The sequence below is a fragment of the Abramis brama genome (genome assembly GCF_963993115.1).
Source record: "Abramis brama genome assembly, chromosome: 16".
Taxonomy (NCBI): domain Eukaryota; kingdom Metazoa; phylum Chordata; class Actinopteri; order Cypriniformes; family Leuciscidae; genus Abramis; species Abramis brama.
In genome coordinates this window covers 26,731,991-26,751,031 of record NC_139978.1, presented here as the reverse complement: position 1 = coordinate 26,751,031, position 19,041 = coordinate 26,731,991, and the positions used below count along the sequence as shown (strand labels likewise).

The following is a 19,041-nucleotide window of genomic DNA, read 5'->3' as shown; positions in this document are numbered from 1 at the left end:
GGGAGGAGTTTCCAAGGAACTTCTGTCAGATCTGCTGTCGTAGCTTTGTAAAATCTGCTAGAGATAGCTGATGATTTAAATCATGCGAGAGAAATAATTCTTCCATTTAAATAAAGTTGTATAGCCTATTTGTATTCTATACTAAACCATTTAATTCCAAGTCACACAATACACTGATTATTCTTAAGACAACGATCACAAATTAAGTGTTATAGACAAAAATATATTAAAAACATATTAAAAATATATTAAAAACATGATACATATGTAAAAAAAAAAAAAAGACACTACTGTCTTGACAAAAATAAAATATAAGTTTAAAGTAGGCTATGTATAGGCTATCCATAGCCGTCTATAATTTGTCTCAACCAAATTAATACAATGGAATTATGTGGTAACATTAAATCTAACCGACAAATGTTAACCCTTTTAAACCTGGAGACTTAAAAACCACACAAGTGCACATTGACAGTAGCCAGCTGTGAATAATAATAATATTATACAGGATAATTCATATGCAGACACAGGACATCTTCACTGTTTACTCAATTAATATCACAGCATGAAAGGACATTCTGCTTGAAGAAATGTCAGAGGAGGGCTAAGAGATGTTCAGGTTAAGTTGGGTGGGTGATCAGTAATTACCTACACCACTTCCTGGAGTCAACTATTTCCAAGTGTCCCATGAGTATGAGTCATGTGGGCTGTTTGTGCAAAGGTACAACAGTTAGATTCACTTCAAGTATATTTTCAGCAAAACAGATGCACTACACTCTTGAAAATAAATGTTTCTACTTGGCTTTGATGGTTCCATGAAGAACCTTTAACACCCATGAAACATTTCCATTGCACAGAAGGTTCTTTATAGTGGGAAAAGGGTCTTCAGATTATTGAAACAATCTTTTTTTTTTTTCTTTTTTTTTTCTCTCTCTAAGAAAGGGTCCCAAAGGGAACCTAAAATAGCTCTTCTATAGACCTTATCCAAGCTGTGAGGGATAGACTTACCGTGTTTTAAATGGCATCCGCTGTAAAAAGCTGTATAAAGCTCCTAGATCACTTACAATTTCTGAAATCTCTTGGAAATATATTTTTGCAGTGTTTCGTCAGCAGAACAATCCAAAAACACATTAAATAACAGTACAACCCACTGCAGGGATGTACGCCTATACCTCACAGCCTCGCTTTCACTCTCATTAAAAATCAGAGATGGCGCTGCTGTGAATAAGGTCTATTGCATCGCTACACAAACACCCCTTTTGGAACCTTTGATTTTAACAGTGTAGATCAGTGGTTATGAACCTTTTTTGACTCTAAGCCCCCCTTTATCCAAGACAACAACCAAAGGTTGTCCTATCTAAGCTGATATGTACCTCTAAAACCTGTTTTGTACACCATTACCTTTTAGTTTAAGCATTTTAATTGTTAATAAAATACTTTTAAGACTTATTGAGGACCTTTGGAAGTTTGCCGAGCCCCATCTGGTTGAGAACCGCTGCTTTAGATGTTCTGGAAAAGTATTTGTACAACAAAACACACAAAACACTGTGTAATTTTAAAATAAACTTTGTGATTTTATTGGTTTTATACTTACTCATACACATCATACAATCCTAAATTTCAAAAGAAAACAAAGGTATCTGGTGGTGTCTCTGGGGGACTGGGCACGCTGCTAAATTAACCCATGAATGCTGGTTAATATACTGCCGAAACGCCTGAGCTGAAACTCGCGCCCATCCGAATGTTCTGATGAACTACCGGGAGAAAATTAAGTCTCAACACCTTCACCAAAATCAAAGCATTCTTCTTTAATTGCGTCACTTCACTATTTTGCTCAATAACATGCAATGAGGACAGTTAATCATTGCTAGCATAGAAGGGATAATGCACTGGCATATAGTGCCAATGATCTGATAAGACACTGAAGGCAACATTAGAGGTGACCAACTGGCTTTCAACCCACTGGAGCTTCATAGTCAAGCGGTTGACTACATTCACAGTTTTGTGCCCACCACACACACTACAACAATCTCCCTAGAAATTAGGAGTCCAGAATTTCTGTATGCCTATACTTAAACCCTAGAAAGGTAGGATTATCCTCAAGCAAATGGTGCAGACAGAAAGAGTGAGATCCCAACCCTCATTAAAAGGCTGTCAGGATGCCGGCTCAGCCAAGCATGGCGTGAATACTCTGAGCCACCGACACCTGCCTTGCACAAAAGCCCTCTTGAGCTGGCAGCCCCACTGAGGATAATGCTGCAATCGCAGACGGTGCTAATTAAAGCTCAGGTTATTTCCTTAATAAAGCAGCAAGGTCATTACCAGGACTTCAAATCGGTTACATCCACCAAGTTGCTTTCAACAAGTCTTGAAATCAAGGGGTTGTATATGAATCATGGAAAAATGTGCACATCCATAGACATCACAGGGGAAGATAGCTGGACAACATTAAGGATAAATACAAAATGGTTGTTTCAGCCCTTTTACAACAACAAAGTAGTAATTAAAAACACACAACCAACCAGCACAAAGATACAAGATTCACTCAAAGGATGACAGAGAACACCGCGTTGCATCTTTCTCCTTACCTATGGATAGTTAATAAACACTACATACACACGAAACGGATGTTTTTTTTCCCTTCTGAACCTTCTTTCTAAAACCTTAAACATTCTATTTAGAACGGTAGCCATATAATATTTACATTAGATAATAGAAGAAACCCGTTCGTTTGGATAGCAGGCTCCATTCGCCCGTGCAACGGGACACTGTTTTGTTTTACATTCTTGTAGCAATGTAAAATGTGGCTTTAGCAAACACTGCGATTGGCCTAATATCTGTGTGAGCATGCAACGTTTATCTGTTAGGAGAAGAAGTGTGTATATTTTCCACTGACATCATAAGCACAGCGGTATTAATTGTAAATACATGTCTTGGAACTGGAAAGGCGTCACCTAATAAACATATTACTAGCCGGTTCCATTAGCATCATTCAATGGTCTGCTGGTGGTTAACAAATACCTTGCTCTCAAAGCTCTGTGACTCTGAGGTAAAAGGTCATAATAGTTAATCGCTGGCGTGCATTAGCAACAACAGGCCTGCTAGGTTCCGTACAGCACCAAGGATCCTACGCTAACTGCACTTTTTTTTGTGTTTGTGCGAAGAAACTGAACGTTCTTGTGCTTTGATTCTGAAAAGCAAGAGTTTTTTCAGCCCAATCTAGTGTGACTCTACCCCATTTCATGAAAATGCATATGTAAATGGAGCAAAATGTTTAAATATTGTTAAGGGTTTCCTACAAATGGGTTTTAGGTTGTTTTTTGGACACATGCTTCCAATCCTCCAGTATCAACCAACCAAATGATAATACAAAATAAATAGAATGCAATCACACAATTCAAGCTACGTACAATATATTAATATAGATCTTCTGATGCCATACACTCATTAAAACAGAAAAGGAAAGAAAATAAAACTCAGTCACTCGCTTATGTCAAGGCTCTTGCTATACCCCACCCTCCCCCCTTCAAACCCCATCCAATAACTATTCATGCACCCAACATTAGCATGATAAGTCAATATATAAAAGAGAAATATTTTTTTAAATGCACAGGCTGGGATTTGACATGTTGGGATAATTAACCAGAATAAAGAAAAAAGAATAACACAGAAAAAGAATTTTACATGGGTAAATGTGGGAGTAGTCATTAAAATCTATATTCTTCTTCAGCAACGTTTTGCAATATCACAGAAATTCCCTCTCAATGACGCCCCCACCCACCTCTTCCAATGATTCCTGAACCCACATCTCAGGGCTCCTATAAAAAAATAATGTTAATATCCTAACAAAAATCAATGCCAGGGTAAAAACTAAAGAGTCCACCCTCCCCCCAGTTCACATGGATGCCCACCTGACAACCAATCCCTCTTCTCCCTGGCTCTCTAGAAAAGAAAATAATAAAAGAAACAAACACACGCACATTTCTCAACATGTCACGCATTCACACACACACACACACACACCTCTACACCGTCCTTCCGGGAGAGACAGGGAGATGATAGTTTAGGGAGTGGCCAAGCAGGGGCTGTACCCTACAACCCCACCCACCTTATCCTACAATGAAGAAATGAACCCATTTTAGAATGGTGTTATTCAGCGCCATGGTTCCAAAACTTGCAGGTCAAACATTTTTGCTCGTTTAGCCATCAGTCCTCATAATTTCTGAATCTTCTCAGCTACCACAATGGGGTTCTCCTTGCGGATGCGGGCGGCAGCGGCTCCTCGGTAGTCGTAGGGACAGTCATGTTTGTCAGAATAACGGTGGATAGCGCAAAACAGGTTACCGCAGCGACAGTCAAAGCCTACAGACAGACACAAAAGCGAGAAGATTCAGTCGGTCATGTGATCCAGCTGGGTGAAAAAGTTTAGCAGTGATTTCTCTCAAGAAAGGGCAGGATACCAGCAGGACCATGTGAAATGCAGCACTAACCTGCAGTATGCTGTCTGAATACAGATTCAAACTAGGACAATATATAGTGAAATATTACAATTCAACTTATATTTTTATATGTATTAAATATTTTATATGTTTTATATTTTAAAATGTAATTTACATATATCAGTGATGCCAAAGCTTAATTTTCCAATACTCCAGTCTTCAGTTTCCTTCCATGATCCTTCAGAAATCATTCAAATATGCTGATTTGGTGCTCAAGAACCATTTATTATTATTATCAATGCTGAAAACAGTTGTGCTACATAATATTTTTGTGTAAATTGTGATCCATTTTTTCAGGATTTCAGAAAGTTCAAAGAGCAGCATTTTATTTGAAATAAAAATGTAAAATCTTTACTGTCACTTTAATGCATCCTTGCTGAATAAGAGTATTAATTTGTTTTTTCACCCCAAACTTATAACATTTGTGTATTAATATATTAAACATTAAAATATACTATGAACCAAACCAGCATGTTGGATCCAAATGTTAATATATATGAACTTAGGTAATGGGAATTAGACTGCTAGGAGACTATCTTCTGATTCTTTCAACAAAAAAGGAAAATGAGCAGATTTGCAGTAGTCAACAACAAAAAAGAACAGCTTTGCATTAAAGCTATATTTTGTAAAGTTTTGAAGTCTGCTCAAAGATAAGCGCAGCCCAGCCCTCATTCAAGAACAAAAAGCGCTTCCCTTGGCTCTTACCCGTGAGGCCAACTTTTTTCCTACAAGTGAAGCATCGATTCTTCTTTTTGTTCTTGTCAGGGGTCTGATCTCCATCTGATGAAGTCTGTGCAGCCTCCCCTACTGGCCCTGTTAAACACATGGCCAGCCTTTGATAGATAATTTCTAAAACACATAAACTTCCTGTCTTCTGAGGCTACATGATACTCAAATCAATGATTTAATGATTCATCAGTATTCATGTCTTCCATAAAGAGAATTGAAAGCAGGGGTTTAGTTTGGATATGGTTGTTCAAGTTTTATTTCTTCTTTCTAGATTACTCTGGTCTTTCATAATTTACTAAATATGACCAAGGTTAAATCTATCAGAATTAATGAAAAACAAACAACAACAAAAAACAGATTTTTGAAACAAAAACTGTTAATGATCAAAATATATGTTGATTGTCTTTTTTTGGACTAAAATTAACTAAAATTGTGTGCTTAAAATATAACATTATTTAAAATATATAATAATAATAATAATAATAATAATAAATCAAAAAATGCTTTTCAGTGTAAGCAGCAGAACTGTTCAAATAACCAAAGAATATGTTTCTAAAATGAAAGTATATTTACTAAATTAAACACAGCAGACCTGTGCTTTTAGACGATCCCTCCTCCTCTTCCTCTTCCACTTCTGCTCTGTCTGAATCATTGGTTGCCGTGTCCTGGGAGATGCTCATAGCAGTCATCTGCTGGGTCACTGGGCTGGTCGAACTACTGCATAAACACAATCCAACCAAATACAGGAGTTATTTGTTATAATTCCTTCCTATACCATCATAAGCAGCTTGTGCTCATTAAGAGATTACCACTGAGCTACAGACCGTTTTTGCACATGCAGTTTGAACCAATTCAAGCACGATCGGCCTCAGATTTATAAAGACCTTATTACCTAGACGTGCGTTCTTCAGGCGGGGTAACGGCTTCCGTAGGGGGTACAGGGGTGGACTCCACTGTTACTGCAGACGCACCTGGGGAACCTACAGGAGATGTGGCTGCTGGAAGAGACAGACAAGGAGCTAAACATAAACTCTTCTTAACTTCAAACTAAGTGAACAAATTAGGTTCTGAATGCAATAGGTGCATTTGACACGGAAAGACTGATTTACCTTTCTCACCTGGGGGACTGTTTCGCCCCCCACCTTGTTGTCTCTGCAGATGTTCCTTGTAGCAGACAGAGCACATTCCATTGGTGCGAGGGTTACCATAGAAACCGCATCCCATAGTGCAAAGCATTGGCACCTGCGTCTGATTTGTCTCCTGAGCCATGCTGTTTGAGAAGGGGGGTGAGGGGGACGGGAGATGGCGATCCTAAAGATGGGGTTGAATAATTAGCATTTCATCAGCATAATTTAGCATTAGTGGCTAAAAGACCTTACATTAAAGGAAATAGTATCTAACAATGAAAATTGTCAATATTTTACTCTCCATGATGTCATTCCTGACATGCATGACATTTTTATGAAACACAAAAATAAAATAAACATAGATCCATGTATCCATTGGCTCCAAAAAAAGGCATATAAAAGCATCATAAAAATAATGTAACTAGAATGCTACTTTTCAAGCCACATAATTTTGTATATAGTATAGTACCAGCCATATATTGGACTTTTATGGGGCTTTTTTGTTCTTTTTGGGGCTCAACAGCATATGGTCACTATGAACTATTGTTGTATGGCAAATATTCAAGTATGACAAGTAAACAATGACAGAATTTTTATTTTTTTTAATTTCTTACTTGGTTACACTTTTTAAGGTGTCCTGGTTACAGCGTAATTACACAAATACATACTGAGTAATATTAATTAACATGTACTAAGTGTTAGGGTTTGGTTTACCTTTTTTTTTTAGCAATATAGAGTAAATGTAAGGTATAACATGGACACTTTAAAATAAAGTGATAAAATACATTTATTAAATACATTTAGAACTAAAAATGCATAACTGCTATCACAACACATATCAGACAAATAAACTAAACTAAATGCATCGAATTGGACATCATCCTTTGTGCTCTACCCTTGACTTTGCTGAAAGGTTTTGAAGAAAACATATCTATATTCATATTTTGTTAATTTACTCTTGACATGGCTGATTTGTACAGTGCCACCATATATTAAACAAACGATCTAGATAGGAAGATAAAATAGAGAGACAAAGTTTTTAAATTAAACTTGTAAAACTGTTCAATGATGCTGGACTCCCATTAGAGCGAAAACCCAAATTAAACCCCTTTAATTTATTTGTTTGTGACCCTGCTAGATGCTGACAATATGCTGCATGAAAACAATAGTTTCTTTGTTCGCTTTTTGTTTCTCAAACAAGCAAACGAATGATCCAGGTTACAGAAACCTTAACAGCCTGCAGATCAAACGACGATTAACAATCTGGCAACAGTTGCGCTTCAATACATATAAAACACAGCAGTAAGTGTTTAATATGGAAAAATAGAAGTTCACCGTAACAATATGGATGACAGATTACCAAATAAAAGGGAATAAATTAGGTTATTTTGGAGCATGTCCAGTAAAAATCAGCTGAGAGCGTCTCCGCAATTAGAAAAACATTTCGTCTTTGACCCTAGTATGGCGACAAACAACAAACCGAGGTGTTGTCAACGTCAAAGTGACATCGAAAGCAAATACAATCCTTCAAATTATTTAACATTACGTACAGATGACCGTGTTGAAATTGCTGAATAGACGAAAGTCGATTTGTTTGTGATATTCAACTAGCCAGGCTAACGCGCTAGCTCTGCTAATGGCTAGCCGACGTGATGGCACGCACAGAAATCGGACAGCTGGGACCTCGAGACCGTCCCACGAACACTTGCGGTGGCTTAAAACCTCCGTTAGCTCGAATATTTACCCGTATTTCCGTGTGACTGAGGAGAAATCGACGACCTTGATCCCCAGAAATCTGACAGAGTAGGTTCCTGCTATGCGCGTGCGGCCTGCTTCTCTCAACGTCATCTGAAACAACGGGTGTGACGTCACCCGAAGAGCAACAATTTGGCCATCATCGAAACCTCATCGTCACACTTCCCCCTAGTCCACACCTATGGTCCACACACCAACAAATGCTTCCAAGCAGTGTATTAATGTATTTAAATGCTTGTTTTGAGACAACGTTTGTTTGAATAGTTTTGGATGAAAAAGTTACAGATATCTTAGGGAATAGGGAGGGCAAAATGGTCATGTTCAATTTACGTGTATGCTTTCATTTTCAATTTCGGTGTCAAAGCTTCCTACTTCAGCTTCTTTCATTCATTGCAGCCACATGTTAATGCAATATACAGTATATTATATTAACAGTATGCATTATTCTATTTTTGCTGGTTCCAGTAATTTTGTTTAAGCCAACACCCACAGGTGAATAGGGTAACAAATTTAACTTATATCTCCATACTTTCAGTTGATTAAAAGCTGTACAATGAGACATGTTATCTAGATTGTTATTTTTAAATATGAAAATGAGTCATTATCTAATTAATTACTCACTGATTTGCATACATTTTCTGAACAGAAATCATAACATTGGATAAAGTAGGTTTAAAATTCTGATATATTTACATTTAATCATTTAGCAGACGCTTTTATCCAAATTTACTTAATTAAACTAACAAGGACAACAATATGCAAGTGCTGTGACCCTTCCCAGTTTAGTTTAACGCAGTAAAATTAATGGATCAATGATTAATGGATCAAGTGTTGCCGAAAAGATGTGTCTTCAGCCGTTTCTTGAAAATGGCTATGGACTCAGCAGCTCGGGTTCATTCCACCAGCAGGGAACAGTCCAGGTGAAGGTCTGTCAAAGTGATTTTGTGCCTCTTTGAGATGGCACCAGAGGCAAGTAATAGCACTTGCATCTGTGATATTGCATAAACATGACCCTAAATATGCTGAAATGCTTACATATTATATATTACCTCTCCATAGAATCCTTCATTTGTGCTCAGAGAGCAAAAACAAATGGAAGAAATAGAAATAATTTCTTTCACAAAAGTATTTTATTTCATTGATCGATTGATTTTCAACAGACAACAATCAACAGATCTCTTTTGCAGAAGTTATGACATAAACATCATGAATTACAAAACCAGGTACTATATGGCTTGCTCTTATTTAGAAAGTACGATGTATTCCGTATTTGATAAGTACGACAGGTTTGAATGCTATACGGCAGTGTACCACCTGCATTAGCTTCCATACGGCAGTGGTTTTAATGCTTGGTTTAAAATACTGACATTGCTAAAATTATAATTTACAATTTTATGTTCATTATACTGTCATTTTAAAAATGTAGTATGAGTCTAATGACTCTAGTTAACACTAGTTACAATTCTGAAATAGAAATGGTTACAACATTCAACAATTTGCAGCATATATTAACCTATTTCATTAGATTATGGGGCATTTTCAATCACCTTTCTCTGTTATCTGAGGTGCAAAAGGCCCAACCAGCCAATTGAGAGGAGTGTTATTGAGAAGGTACTCCACGACTCCATCCAAAGATTGTCGTACCTGTTAAAAGATGGAAATTGATGAACACTGTCTAAATTCTGCAAACATTTTATAATAGATTAGAACAGAGCACGACAATTGATGTACAAAATTGCATACACTCGACTCAAACTGACTGTACCTGGCCTATCTGCTGACGCGTCTGCTGTAAGAGAATGGGTGTGAGTGTCCTGGTGCTGCTCAGAGATGCCTGGAGTTCTTCGGCTGTACGTCGAGCATTCAGAAGCTGTTCCTGCACAGTGCCTGGGAGACCCTGTACGCTGGACACAACACCTGAACTTGCTACCTTTAGCTGATCACTCAAACCCCGTACCATGGACAGGGCTCTCCACTCCAGCTCCTATGGGGAGATATCCACATATGCACACTGAATATGTGTCTGATAGTCTTGAGTAAGATATATATATTCATATTTTGTGTTCGATTGTAAGTAAAATACATCCAAAAACAACAAATACAATGTGAATCTGTACCTCTCCCTTGCCTTTTGCTGCATCCACCTCAGTCCCTTCTGTTAATTTTTCCTGCAGTTCTTTGGGCTGCCCTTCCTTCCATTCTTTCCATCTCTGAAGTAACTGCTCCGGAGCGCCTCCTAGCTGCTGGCTGGCACTGGCCAAAGTAGCCCGGGTACTTTCCAGCAGGTCCAAAGTGCCGGTCATTTGAGTCACAGTGGCATGGGTAGTGTCTCTGGCCTTGCGGGCCCTAAGCAGGGACTGCTCAAGCGCCCTCTCCCGAACTTTGGCAGACAGCTTACCCAGGCGGACGAAGTAGCTGGGGCTAGTAGTTACCATGAATCCTTCCTCCTCACCTGGCCTTGGTTCAGCCAGTGCAGCTGGAGGCAGAACACACAACACTGATGTCAACACCTTACATTCATACAAATATAGTCAAAGTTTTGGGCCAGTAAGACTTGTTTATGTTTTTCAAATAAGTATTTAAGGCTTACCAAGGCTGCATTTATTTGATCAAACACAGAGCAAAAAAGAGTAATGCAGTGAAATATTATTAAAATAACCAAAATCTATTTCAATGTATTTAAATGTAATGGATTTCCTTTTTATGTCATTTATTTCTGTGATGGCAAAGCTGAGTTTTCAGCAGCCAGTCTTCACTGTCACATGATCCTTCAGAAATCATTCTTATATGCTAATTTACTGCTCAAGAAACATGTCTTATTATTATCACATTGTCATTATTATCAATGTCGCTGCTTAATATTTTTTTTGTAGAAACCATATTTCTTCAATTAGTTGAAAGTTTTAAGATTGAAAGAATTAGATTTTTTTTTCCAATGTAAAAGTCTTTACTGCCACTTTTGATCAATGTAATGCATGCTTGCTGAATAAAAGTATTATAATTGTTTTACTTTTAAACAGTAGTATATACTGTATATATTTTAGAAAATATAAATAGAAAAATAAATATATAGTATATGAAAGAAAATCATACATATTTGTATTGTATTAAAAACTTAAATTTCTAGGTAATAATGCAATAGCAGGACTTAAAGCTGCATTCCCTATTGCTCATTAGCTCTTGCCAGAACTGAAACAAAAAAGCCTTTCCTCCAAGAATATGCTCTTTGCCCTTTCTTTGTGATAATGTACTGTATATTCAAACAGAAGGCTAACTGAGAACATTTTTACCTTTAACTTTTAATATTTTTTTCTCATTTTCAAAGTAATTTCTTAATAATAATGAAATTACTGTGTCTGAAGTGCAACTTAACTTACCAAGCTCCTTTTCACTAAGTGGAAGGTTCTGATCCACCCAGTCTTCAGAGTGAGTAAGGGCCTTATCTACACCATTACTGACCATCTGGCCCATACGGCTCCCCATGACAGTGTTTATCCCTCCGGTCACAGCCATACGTGTCTTTTCCACACCTCCCAGCACGGCCCCCACCACAGCATCCTTTGCTCCTGTTACCGACTGGTACATCATGCCCACTGTGTCGGAGACCAGCTGCAAGTCAAGTCAAGTCACCTTTATTTATATACCGCTTTATACAATAAAGATTGTTTCAAAGCAGCTTTACAGTAATAAACAGAAAAAATTATGCATTTCAGCTGTTGTTCAGCTGATGTCAGTTCAGTGTTGATTCATATCCATTGTAAAGATCATCAATTATTAAATTAGTTTTCATCAACATTTCATCTATAAAGCAGTACTGCAAAAAAATAACTAAAATGACGTCATCGCCCAGCTCAGTTCAGTTCTCATACAACAGCGTCAGTACATTCAGATCAATAATATTGTTGAATATTAAGTGCCATGGAGATATTTACAATGTTGATTCATATAGCGATTCAAATGTCAAGTCAGTCTAGGCTTTACCTTGTCTGCTGGTTGTTGTAAAATTGGAAGGCTTTCTTCTACCTTGTCCAGGCCTTTCATGGCATATTCATTTACCACTGCAACTGCAAAAGAGAAAGAACACAAAAAACAACTGCTGTTACTTCAACCAGCAGGGAAAAAAAGTAATACATTGGCAGACAGAAGTTTGCAATAATTAAGATATAATAAAAAAACAATTTATTTGATAAAAATACAGTAAAAACAGTAAAATTGTGAAATTAAATTATTTACAATTATTAATAATGGTTCTTTTTATTATCAGTGTTAAAAACAATTTTTGCTGCTTAATATTTTTGTGGAAACTGTGATACATTTTTTTCAGGATTCTTTGATGAATATAAACTGAAAACTTTTACAACATTATGAATGTCTTTACTGTCATTTAAATCAATTTAATGCAGCCTTTTTGAATAAAAGTATTAATTACAATAAAAAAAAAAAAAGATATAACAAAATATTAAGCAGCAGCAACGTTTTCAACATGTATTGAGCACCAAATTAGCATATTAGAATGATTTTTGAGGATCATGTGACACTGAAGACTAATAATGTAATAATAAGAGTAATAATGCTGAAAATTCAGCTTTGCATCACAGGAATAAATTACATTTTAAAATATATTCAAATAGAAAACAGATATTTTAATAATATTAATAATATTTCACATTATTACTGTTTTTACTGTATTTTTCATCAAATAAATGCAGCATTGAAGAACATAAGAGACTTCTTTAAAAAAAAAAAAAAAAAAAAAAAAAATCATAGTTATTCCAAACTTTTGACCGTCAGTGTACAAACTACCGTAACTTTACTAACTGCATCTAGGTTTAAGAAACTCACTCTGAGGTTCCAGTCGGTCTAGTATGGGTTTGGAACCAGTTGAAGCAGCGGCACCTAGTGTTCGCACCCCGCTCTCTGCCACCTCCATTACTCCTTTCAGGAGTGGCACGCTGTCTTTAGTAGTGCTGTAAGCATTATACACCGCACCACATGCTGAACTCACCAGCGGCAGGTTGCTCATTCGGGAAACCACACTCTGAAACAATGAAATGAAAAAAAAAAAAACGTTGTTGCTATTTACTCTACTTTTGATGCACAATGGGCCTCATTCATAAAACATAACAGAACAAATTGTTCATAAAAAACATTTATTCACTGATGCATTGAATAAAATTTATATAAGAATGGTTACATGACCGACTTAGAAATTTGGTTTATATGAATGAACATGTATTTCGTGAACGTGTGATTGGAAAACTTCTGTTGTGTAACTGTATGTGAGGGTCATGAAACACGTGACTCACTTGTTCCTGAGTAGCCTGTGATGCCTCTGTGTCCTTCCCTGCTGACTTTCCATTATCTGCCATTCTGTGGGAAATGTTGAATAAAAAATAAATAAAAAAACATTTACTTCACTGATAATCATGAGATCCATCTCAGAAACAAAGCCACTGGCACCATTAAAACTCACAGCCTGGTCAGAAAAAAATCAGATAAGCAAATGATGACAGATTTATAAACTATATAAAAATTATAAATCTAATCCTAACCCTACAATCTGATTGGTTGGTTCTAATGATGTTCCAGGACCAAGACTGATCATGCCCTACTTAAGTGAGTCACATTAAATGAGGATTGAACATATAGCCTACTTCTGTGCAAATTAGCCTACGTGATCCATTATAGATGGACTTGGTTTATCATATCAGATAAGAGACCAGAGAGAAGATGAAGAACAATTTATAATGTAAAATAATATAATATAAATGTGTATAATCATATACATTTATATCACAATATGTGTAGGATATATTTATATTTTAGGATATTTATAATATAACAATTTATATTTAAACCTAAGAAGAGAACTTTCACATAATTATCTTTTGTAAGTTATTGTAATGAGAAATGAAAGACTTCAAAACCGTGTCCTCTCAACATCCCTTTAGTTTAGATGATCGAAAATGAATAATAATAGGATATAAAAATCAATTTTGTGAACCTTATAAAACGGAAGGGTATCCTCAGATAACGGAAAAATCATACTCCATTGGCAAGTTAACATAGGCTATCTTTGCTACATTTTAAAGAAGTAGGCGTTAAGATCCCGTCATCGTAATGATGACCTAATGACAAATCAAGAGCGTTGAATAGAGGAAAAGGCATAAACTTTCACCCACTTCCTGAGACATTCTATTGTTGCGCCATTGATTCCGTGTGGATTGGAATCTGACAGCTAGATGAGACTGAAACGATAGACTTGACAAACCGTCTTAACAAGATTTTAAACTTACAATAGACTTATTTTCGTACTGTAGCCTAGTCATTAATACATTTATTTTTGTTTAAGTGCGCGTGAAGAAACTTTTAGCTAACTGGAAACAAAACGTAAGCGTAGGCTCGCGCTCGCTCTTTGATAGATCTACTACTGAACGCACCGATGGAAAAAAAATGTTATTTTCCATCCCACAAAACTCTTGTCAGACTAATTTTCCTATTGTCTCAGACAAACTGACCTGTTATTGATCTCTGTTGTCCCTCGCTGACCCGCGTGCAGTAGCTATGTGGGAGTCTCAATCTAATCGCTGTCAAGAGCCTGAGTCAACTTGACGCAATAAAAGTGCAAAGTTAGGCGGAGTTCTTTGAAACAAACCAATCAGCCTCTATGAGATCTCTTATTATGAAACTACCCTCAGTTATAGACTCCTTCTTTTTAAATTTTGGCTGTTTAGCATATTTTATATGATTATTATTTCCTCGTCCTCTAACCCTAAATGTTCCTCAGATTAATTATTGTTTGGCCAGACTCCCCAAATTGTGCCACCCAAGAAAAATCTGTTTAAACAAAGCATTTTCTAAAACAATATTATTATTATTAGCCTACTGTAAAATGTCTCCAGAATACAATTGTCTTAAATGAGAACATAATAATCTATTATAACATGTTATGTATCCTGTTAATGAGCTACTTACTCGTAGTATTTTGGACCTTTATGTACCAGATTTATCAGGGTGCTGATAAAGATACTGGCAGATTACCAGTGATCATTATCATTAACCTTTTGAGTTCATCTGAGGTGAAAGAAGCAATATGATACCCAAGTAACTAAACATCTTTGGAAGTCTTCTTGAGCGGCACAGCATGAGTTTTTGAGGCCCAGACAGGCCTCTGAGGTTCTGGTTTGGTCCATAATCCATCCCTATCCCTCCATGGCGGTTAAAGCTCTGACAACCACACAAGATAAGATATGGAATCTTATGACAATATGAAATCAGTGATAAAAAACCCACCTCTACACTAATTTTAATCATTTGAGATAATGGTGATGTGTAAGTTGTTGACGTGTACACTTTAACTGATACTGCACTGAAAAAATACCTATTTTGTTTTCAAACATTTGACTTAGCAGCCGCTGCGAGCTTAAGTACAATCATGTTTAAGTCATTTCAACTTAAATTGCATTAAACTGACTTAAAATGAGTTGAATCTTTTATAACATAAAAAAGTTGAAAATTGCTTAACTTATTTTAATGAGTTAAAGCAATGTAAAAACATGTTAACTTATTATTTATTATATATTTTTTTTTAAATTTCAATTTTTATTTTGTTTTAGTAATTTTGTTAGGTGCTTTTGTCATTTTGTATTAATTATAAAATATATTTATATATAGATTTAATGTTTTTAAGTTAAAAAAAATTGTACTTCAACCTAATCTTATTTCAGATTGTTGCCATGGCAACATTTCTAATTTATATTCAAGCTTGTAAGTTTTTCATTGAATATTTTATTTCATTTCAATTACAGAAAACGATTTTTAATAGTATTAGTTATAGTCAACAATATAACAATACTGAAGCAGATAACGGAAATGAGAATTACAAAACAAAACATTTCGAATGCATGAATCATATCTTTCTTATTATGATATTTTATGTGTGATGCAAGCAAAGTCAAATTCAGTCAACGTCCACAGTACTTTTTAGAGTCTCCATTTAATTCATGAAAAGTAATATTCAAATTACAAAAATCATAATGATAATAATTTATTCACTGACTCGCTGTAGATAGACAATTCTTTGGTAGTGAAGAAATATTCAAAATAAAAATTTGAGAAAACTCACAAGTGCTGAATAAATTTGAACCAAGACAAATTAATCAAAACACAAACACTGCTGCCCCACTACTGTTAAAACACTAGTTTTTTTTCCTTGTTTAAACTGTTAGTGTCATCAAAGTCTTACGTGTTCAATGTAACAAAAATAAGTGTCTTTCAATAACTGTGAGAACAAAAGGCAAAATTTGGCACATTCTATACATCTGTTGACGTATTACCAGGAGTCAGGGCCAACTAACATGCATTACATACCAGATTAAAAGGTTGAATTAGAAAGAACAAAGTTAAGGCAAAAAATTCTGCAAGCCTTTTGAAACCAAACTATTGAAACCATTAGGTGTTAAAATGCCTGAGTGTAAAAAAATTTTTTTTAGTGTAAGACATGTTTTTGTATTCACCGTGTGCACAGATCCTCTGGAAAATGTTGCACATTATTGTGCTGGTTGATGGAAATGTCTGACTTGTTTTAATGCTTACTTTACAATCACACACTCATTTTTCACAGCTTTTTTACATTTTCTCTTTTAGTTAACAAATCTTTTAAAACTTCCAAAATCCTTTTTTCATAGATATCATGGATATTTATTCATCTCTTACAAAAACATACGTATAAAAAAGAAACAGAAACGTATATCATTAATATAGCATTGCTTGAAGATAGAAGACAGGAAAGCTACAAGAAGTGGACCAAGCGCTCTTTTCAGTACAAACACCTATTGACTCCACCAACTCCATAGCAAGTGCCACTTTATCAGTGAGGAAGGCAGCTCAATCCAGGTTTCCAAACAGAAACACATTCTATTGGTGTGGTGTCAACACACCTTAAAGACACAACATTGATCCATTCGTGAAAGGAAACCGCAGACTTGATAAAACCAAGCAGGAACCAATCAGAATGCACATTTTTGCATTCGTCACACAGCTCACAATATGAGAAACACAGAAATAGAGATAAAATGCTTAGAATAGGCAGAGAAAGTCATGAGGTTTCAGCCTTCATACACCTTGTTTCATCATAGATACCTATATATTGTGATATCTTGAGGGAACGGTTGTTCTTTCTCAAGGTTGGCCTTAAAGATAGAAAGTAAATGCAATTGCTTTGCTGTGCCAGGATTCTTAGTGAGCCAGTCTAAGCACTTTAAGTCTATGGATGCAGTCCACATTGTCCACACAGTGCACAAGGGGACAGAAGGAGGACACGTTGATGACGACGATGATGACATCACAGCAACTGCAGATCATCTTCAATACTGACGCAAGAGTTCCATCATTACCGTTGATAAAGGCAACACGGCTGTCATTTGATTTCTCTTCCCACGGCTTCTTTCGTTCCCCTCTCACTCTCAGAGGAAGTCGTGTAGGCCTCATGGCTGGGAAGAGATGTGCTCTTAAGCAAATACTGACGAGGAGCAGGAGACTGTCCTGCACATGTGCAAAATATCCAGCAATAGGGAGGGTGGGATGTGTCTCTATACATGTGGGCCAGACGGGAAAATGGAGGCACATGCTACTATGTGATAAGCCTTTTATTTAAAAAGGCCGAATTGAAGAGCTTGAGATGCCTAAATCAGTTCTGACATGTTTTGAAGCCTTGCAATAGTTTATAAAAGCCCATTTTCTAGTACTCCACCCACTATAGTCTTTTTATGATGTCCACTCAGGGTCACAGCGTGACCTTGCTGAGCCTGAGGGACAGACTGGAGCGTTGCTGCGTGCGTGGTAACGTGGAGCTGCAGCGACTGCGCAGCTGAACCGGCCTCCCCTCAGAACCACGCAGACGCAACAAGAAGTCAAAGTTCGCAGACGTGCTCATGGCGTAAAACACGTTGGCGTTGTCAGGGATGACCAACTCTGGAGAAAAAAGAAAAAAAGATTGCAAACGTGATGCGGGCATTCCATCATAACAAGCCTAAATAGATGAAATATTAGAGCGCTAAGATTTCAAAATGTGTGAGACACACAAGATACACAAGTTTTAATGCTATACCTCTCTCCTCAGAGATGACCTGCACCAGCTCGTAGTCGGCAGCCTGCTCACCCTCCAGGTTGTGTTTGGCCATGGCTCGAGAGATCACCGCTGGAGTTTTGTCTTGACTGGTCAGCTGCATGAAGAAACAATCATTCGTTTTACAACTCTTCTCTCTATGAACTTAGTGCTATTTGCAGCCAAGAATGATGATCCATTTGTGTCCTTAATTATAAAAACAGCTATATATTTTCAAATATAAAAACCCATTTATACTGTGTAATAACAACAGTGAGTGAGATATTAAAAAAACAGCCTGTGGTTTGCAAAATTAAATAATTGTTTGATATATTCGCACTGAATTACTAAAGCTAAAATGAATTATCAAATTATTATCTGAAAAAACATATTTGTAAGTTGACAGTGTTAATTCCCTCCCCAACTATTAATGTTGAATGTATAAACCTAAATAGAAACATTTTAAACATGTTATTAAATTATTGAATTGTATATAAAAAAATAATATTTTTATATATTTTTTATAATATTTATTACCTGTTGAATTTAAATAATTCTAAAGCACTTTGAACTTATGTACATTGTAAGGGAGAGATGAACACTTAGAAATATTTTTTTTTCTTTCACAAAACAATATATAGATGTTTATTTCTTTCTGCTAAAAATGAAAAGAATAGTCACAGTTAATCTCATAATATTTGCCTAGACCCAGTGTTAATTTCGTTAACGAAAACTATGACGAAAAATGTTCGTTGACGACCTTTTTTCCCCTGACTAAGACAAGACGATGAGAGACGACACCCACGTCATTAAACGATAACTGTGACTA

General features: G+C 36.2%; 3 protein-coding genes across 5 annotated transcripts in view; all 3 read right to left on the bottom strand.

Moving 5' to 3' along the window:
- Nucleotides 1-1,547: 1,547 nt before the first annotated feature.
- LOC311065701 (AN1-type zinc finger protein 5) lies at nt 1,548-8,223 on the bottom strand. Of its 2 annotated transcripts, none has more exons than XM_084086381.1 (6): nt 8,097-8,223; nt 6,335-6,536; nt 6,118-6,223; nt 5,818-5,942; nt 5,202-5,309; nt 1,548-4,359 (listed from the first exon to the last, which is right to left on the bottom strand). In XM_084086381.1, exons 2-6 carry the CDS (start codon nt 6,492-6,494, stop codon nt 4,211-4,213), a joined length of 648 nt encoding a protein of 215 aa, XP_083942507.1. In that variant the 5' UTR covers nt 6,495-6,536; nt 8,097-8,223; the 3' UTR covers nt 1,548-4,210. The 2 variants fall into 2 exon arrangements, with proteins under 2 accessions (XP_083942507.1, XP_083942508.1); XM_084086382.1 differs by having other exon boundaries at nt 6,118-6,220.
- A 1,002-nt stretch (nt 8,224-9,225) lies between these two features.
- On the bottom strand, nt 9,226-14,747 carry plin3 (perilipin 3). The gene is made up of 8 exons (XM_084138866.1): nt 14,626-14,747; nt 13,414-13,477; nt 12,950-13,145; nt 12,089-12,171; nt 11,485-11,716; nt 10,225-10,583; nt 9,873-10,091; nt 9,226-9,751 (listed from the first exon to the last, which is right to left on the bottom strand). The coding sequence occupies exons 2-8, from the start codon at nt 13,474-13,476 to the stop codon at nt 9,647-9,649; spliced, it is 1,257 nt and encodes a 418-aa protein (XP_083994992.1). The 5' UTR covers nt 13,477; nt 14,626-14,747; the 3' UTR covers nt 9,226-9,646.
- Nucleotides 14,748-15,876: 1,129 nt separating this feature from the next.
- rgl1 (ral guanine nucleotide dissociation stimulator-like 1) overlaps nt 15,877-19,041 on the bottom strand; it is a 31,039-nt gene continuing 27,874 nt past the window's right edge. Inside the window, exons 17-18 of one of the 2 annotated variants that reach the window (XM_084138580.1) lie at nt 18,216-18,330; nt 15,877-18,079 (exon numbers count right to left, since the gene is read on the bottom strand). In XM_084138580.1, coding sequence (XP_083994706.1) covers nt 17,892-18,079; nt 18,216-18,330 — 303 coding nt within the window. In that variant the 3' untranslated portion in view covers nt 15,877-17,891. The remainder of the gene's footprint in view (nt 18,080-18,215; nt 18,331-19,041) is intronic. The other variant, XM_084138579.1, reaches the window with a different exon arrangement.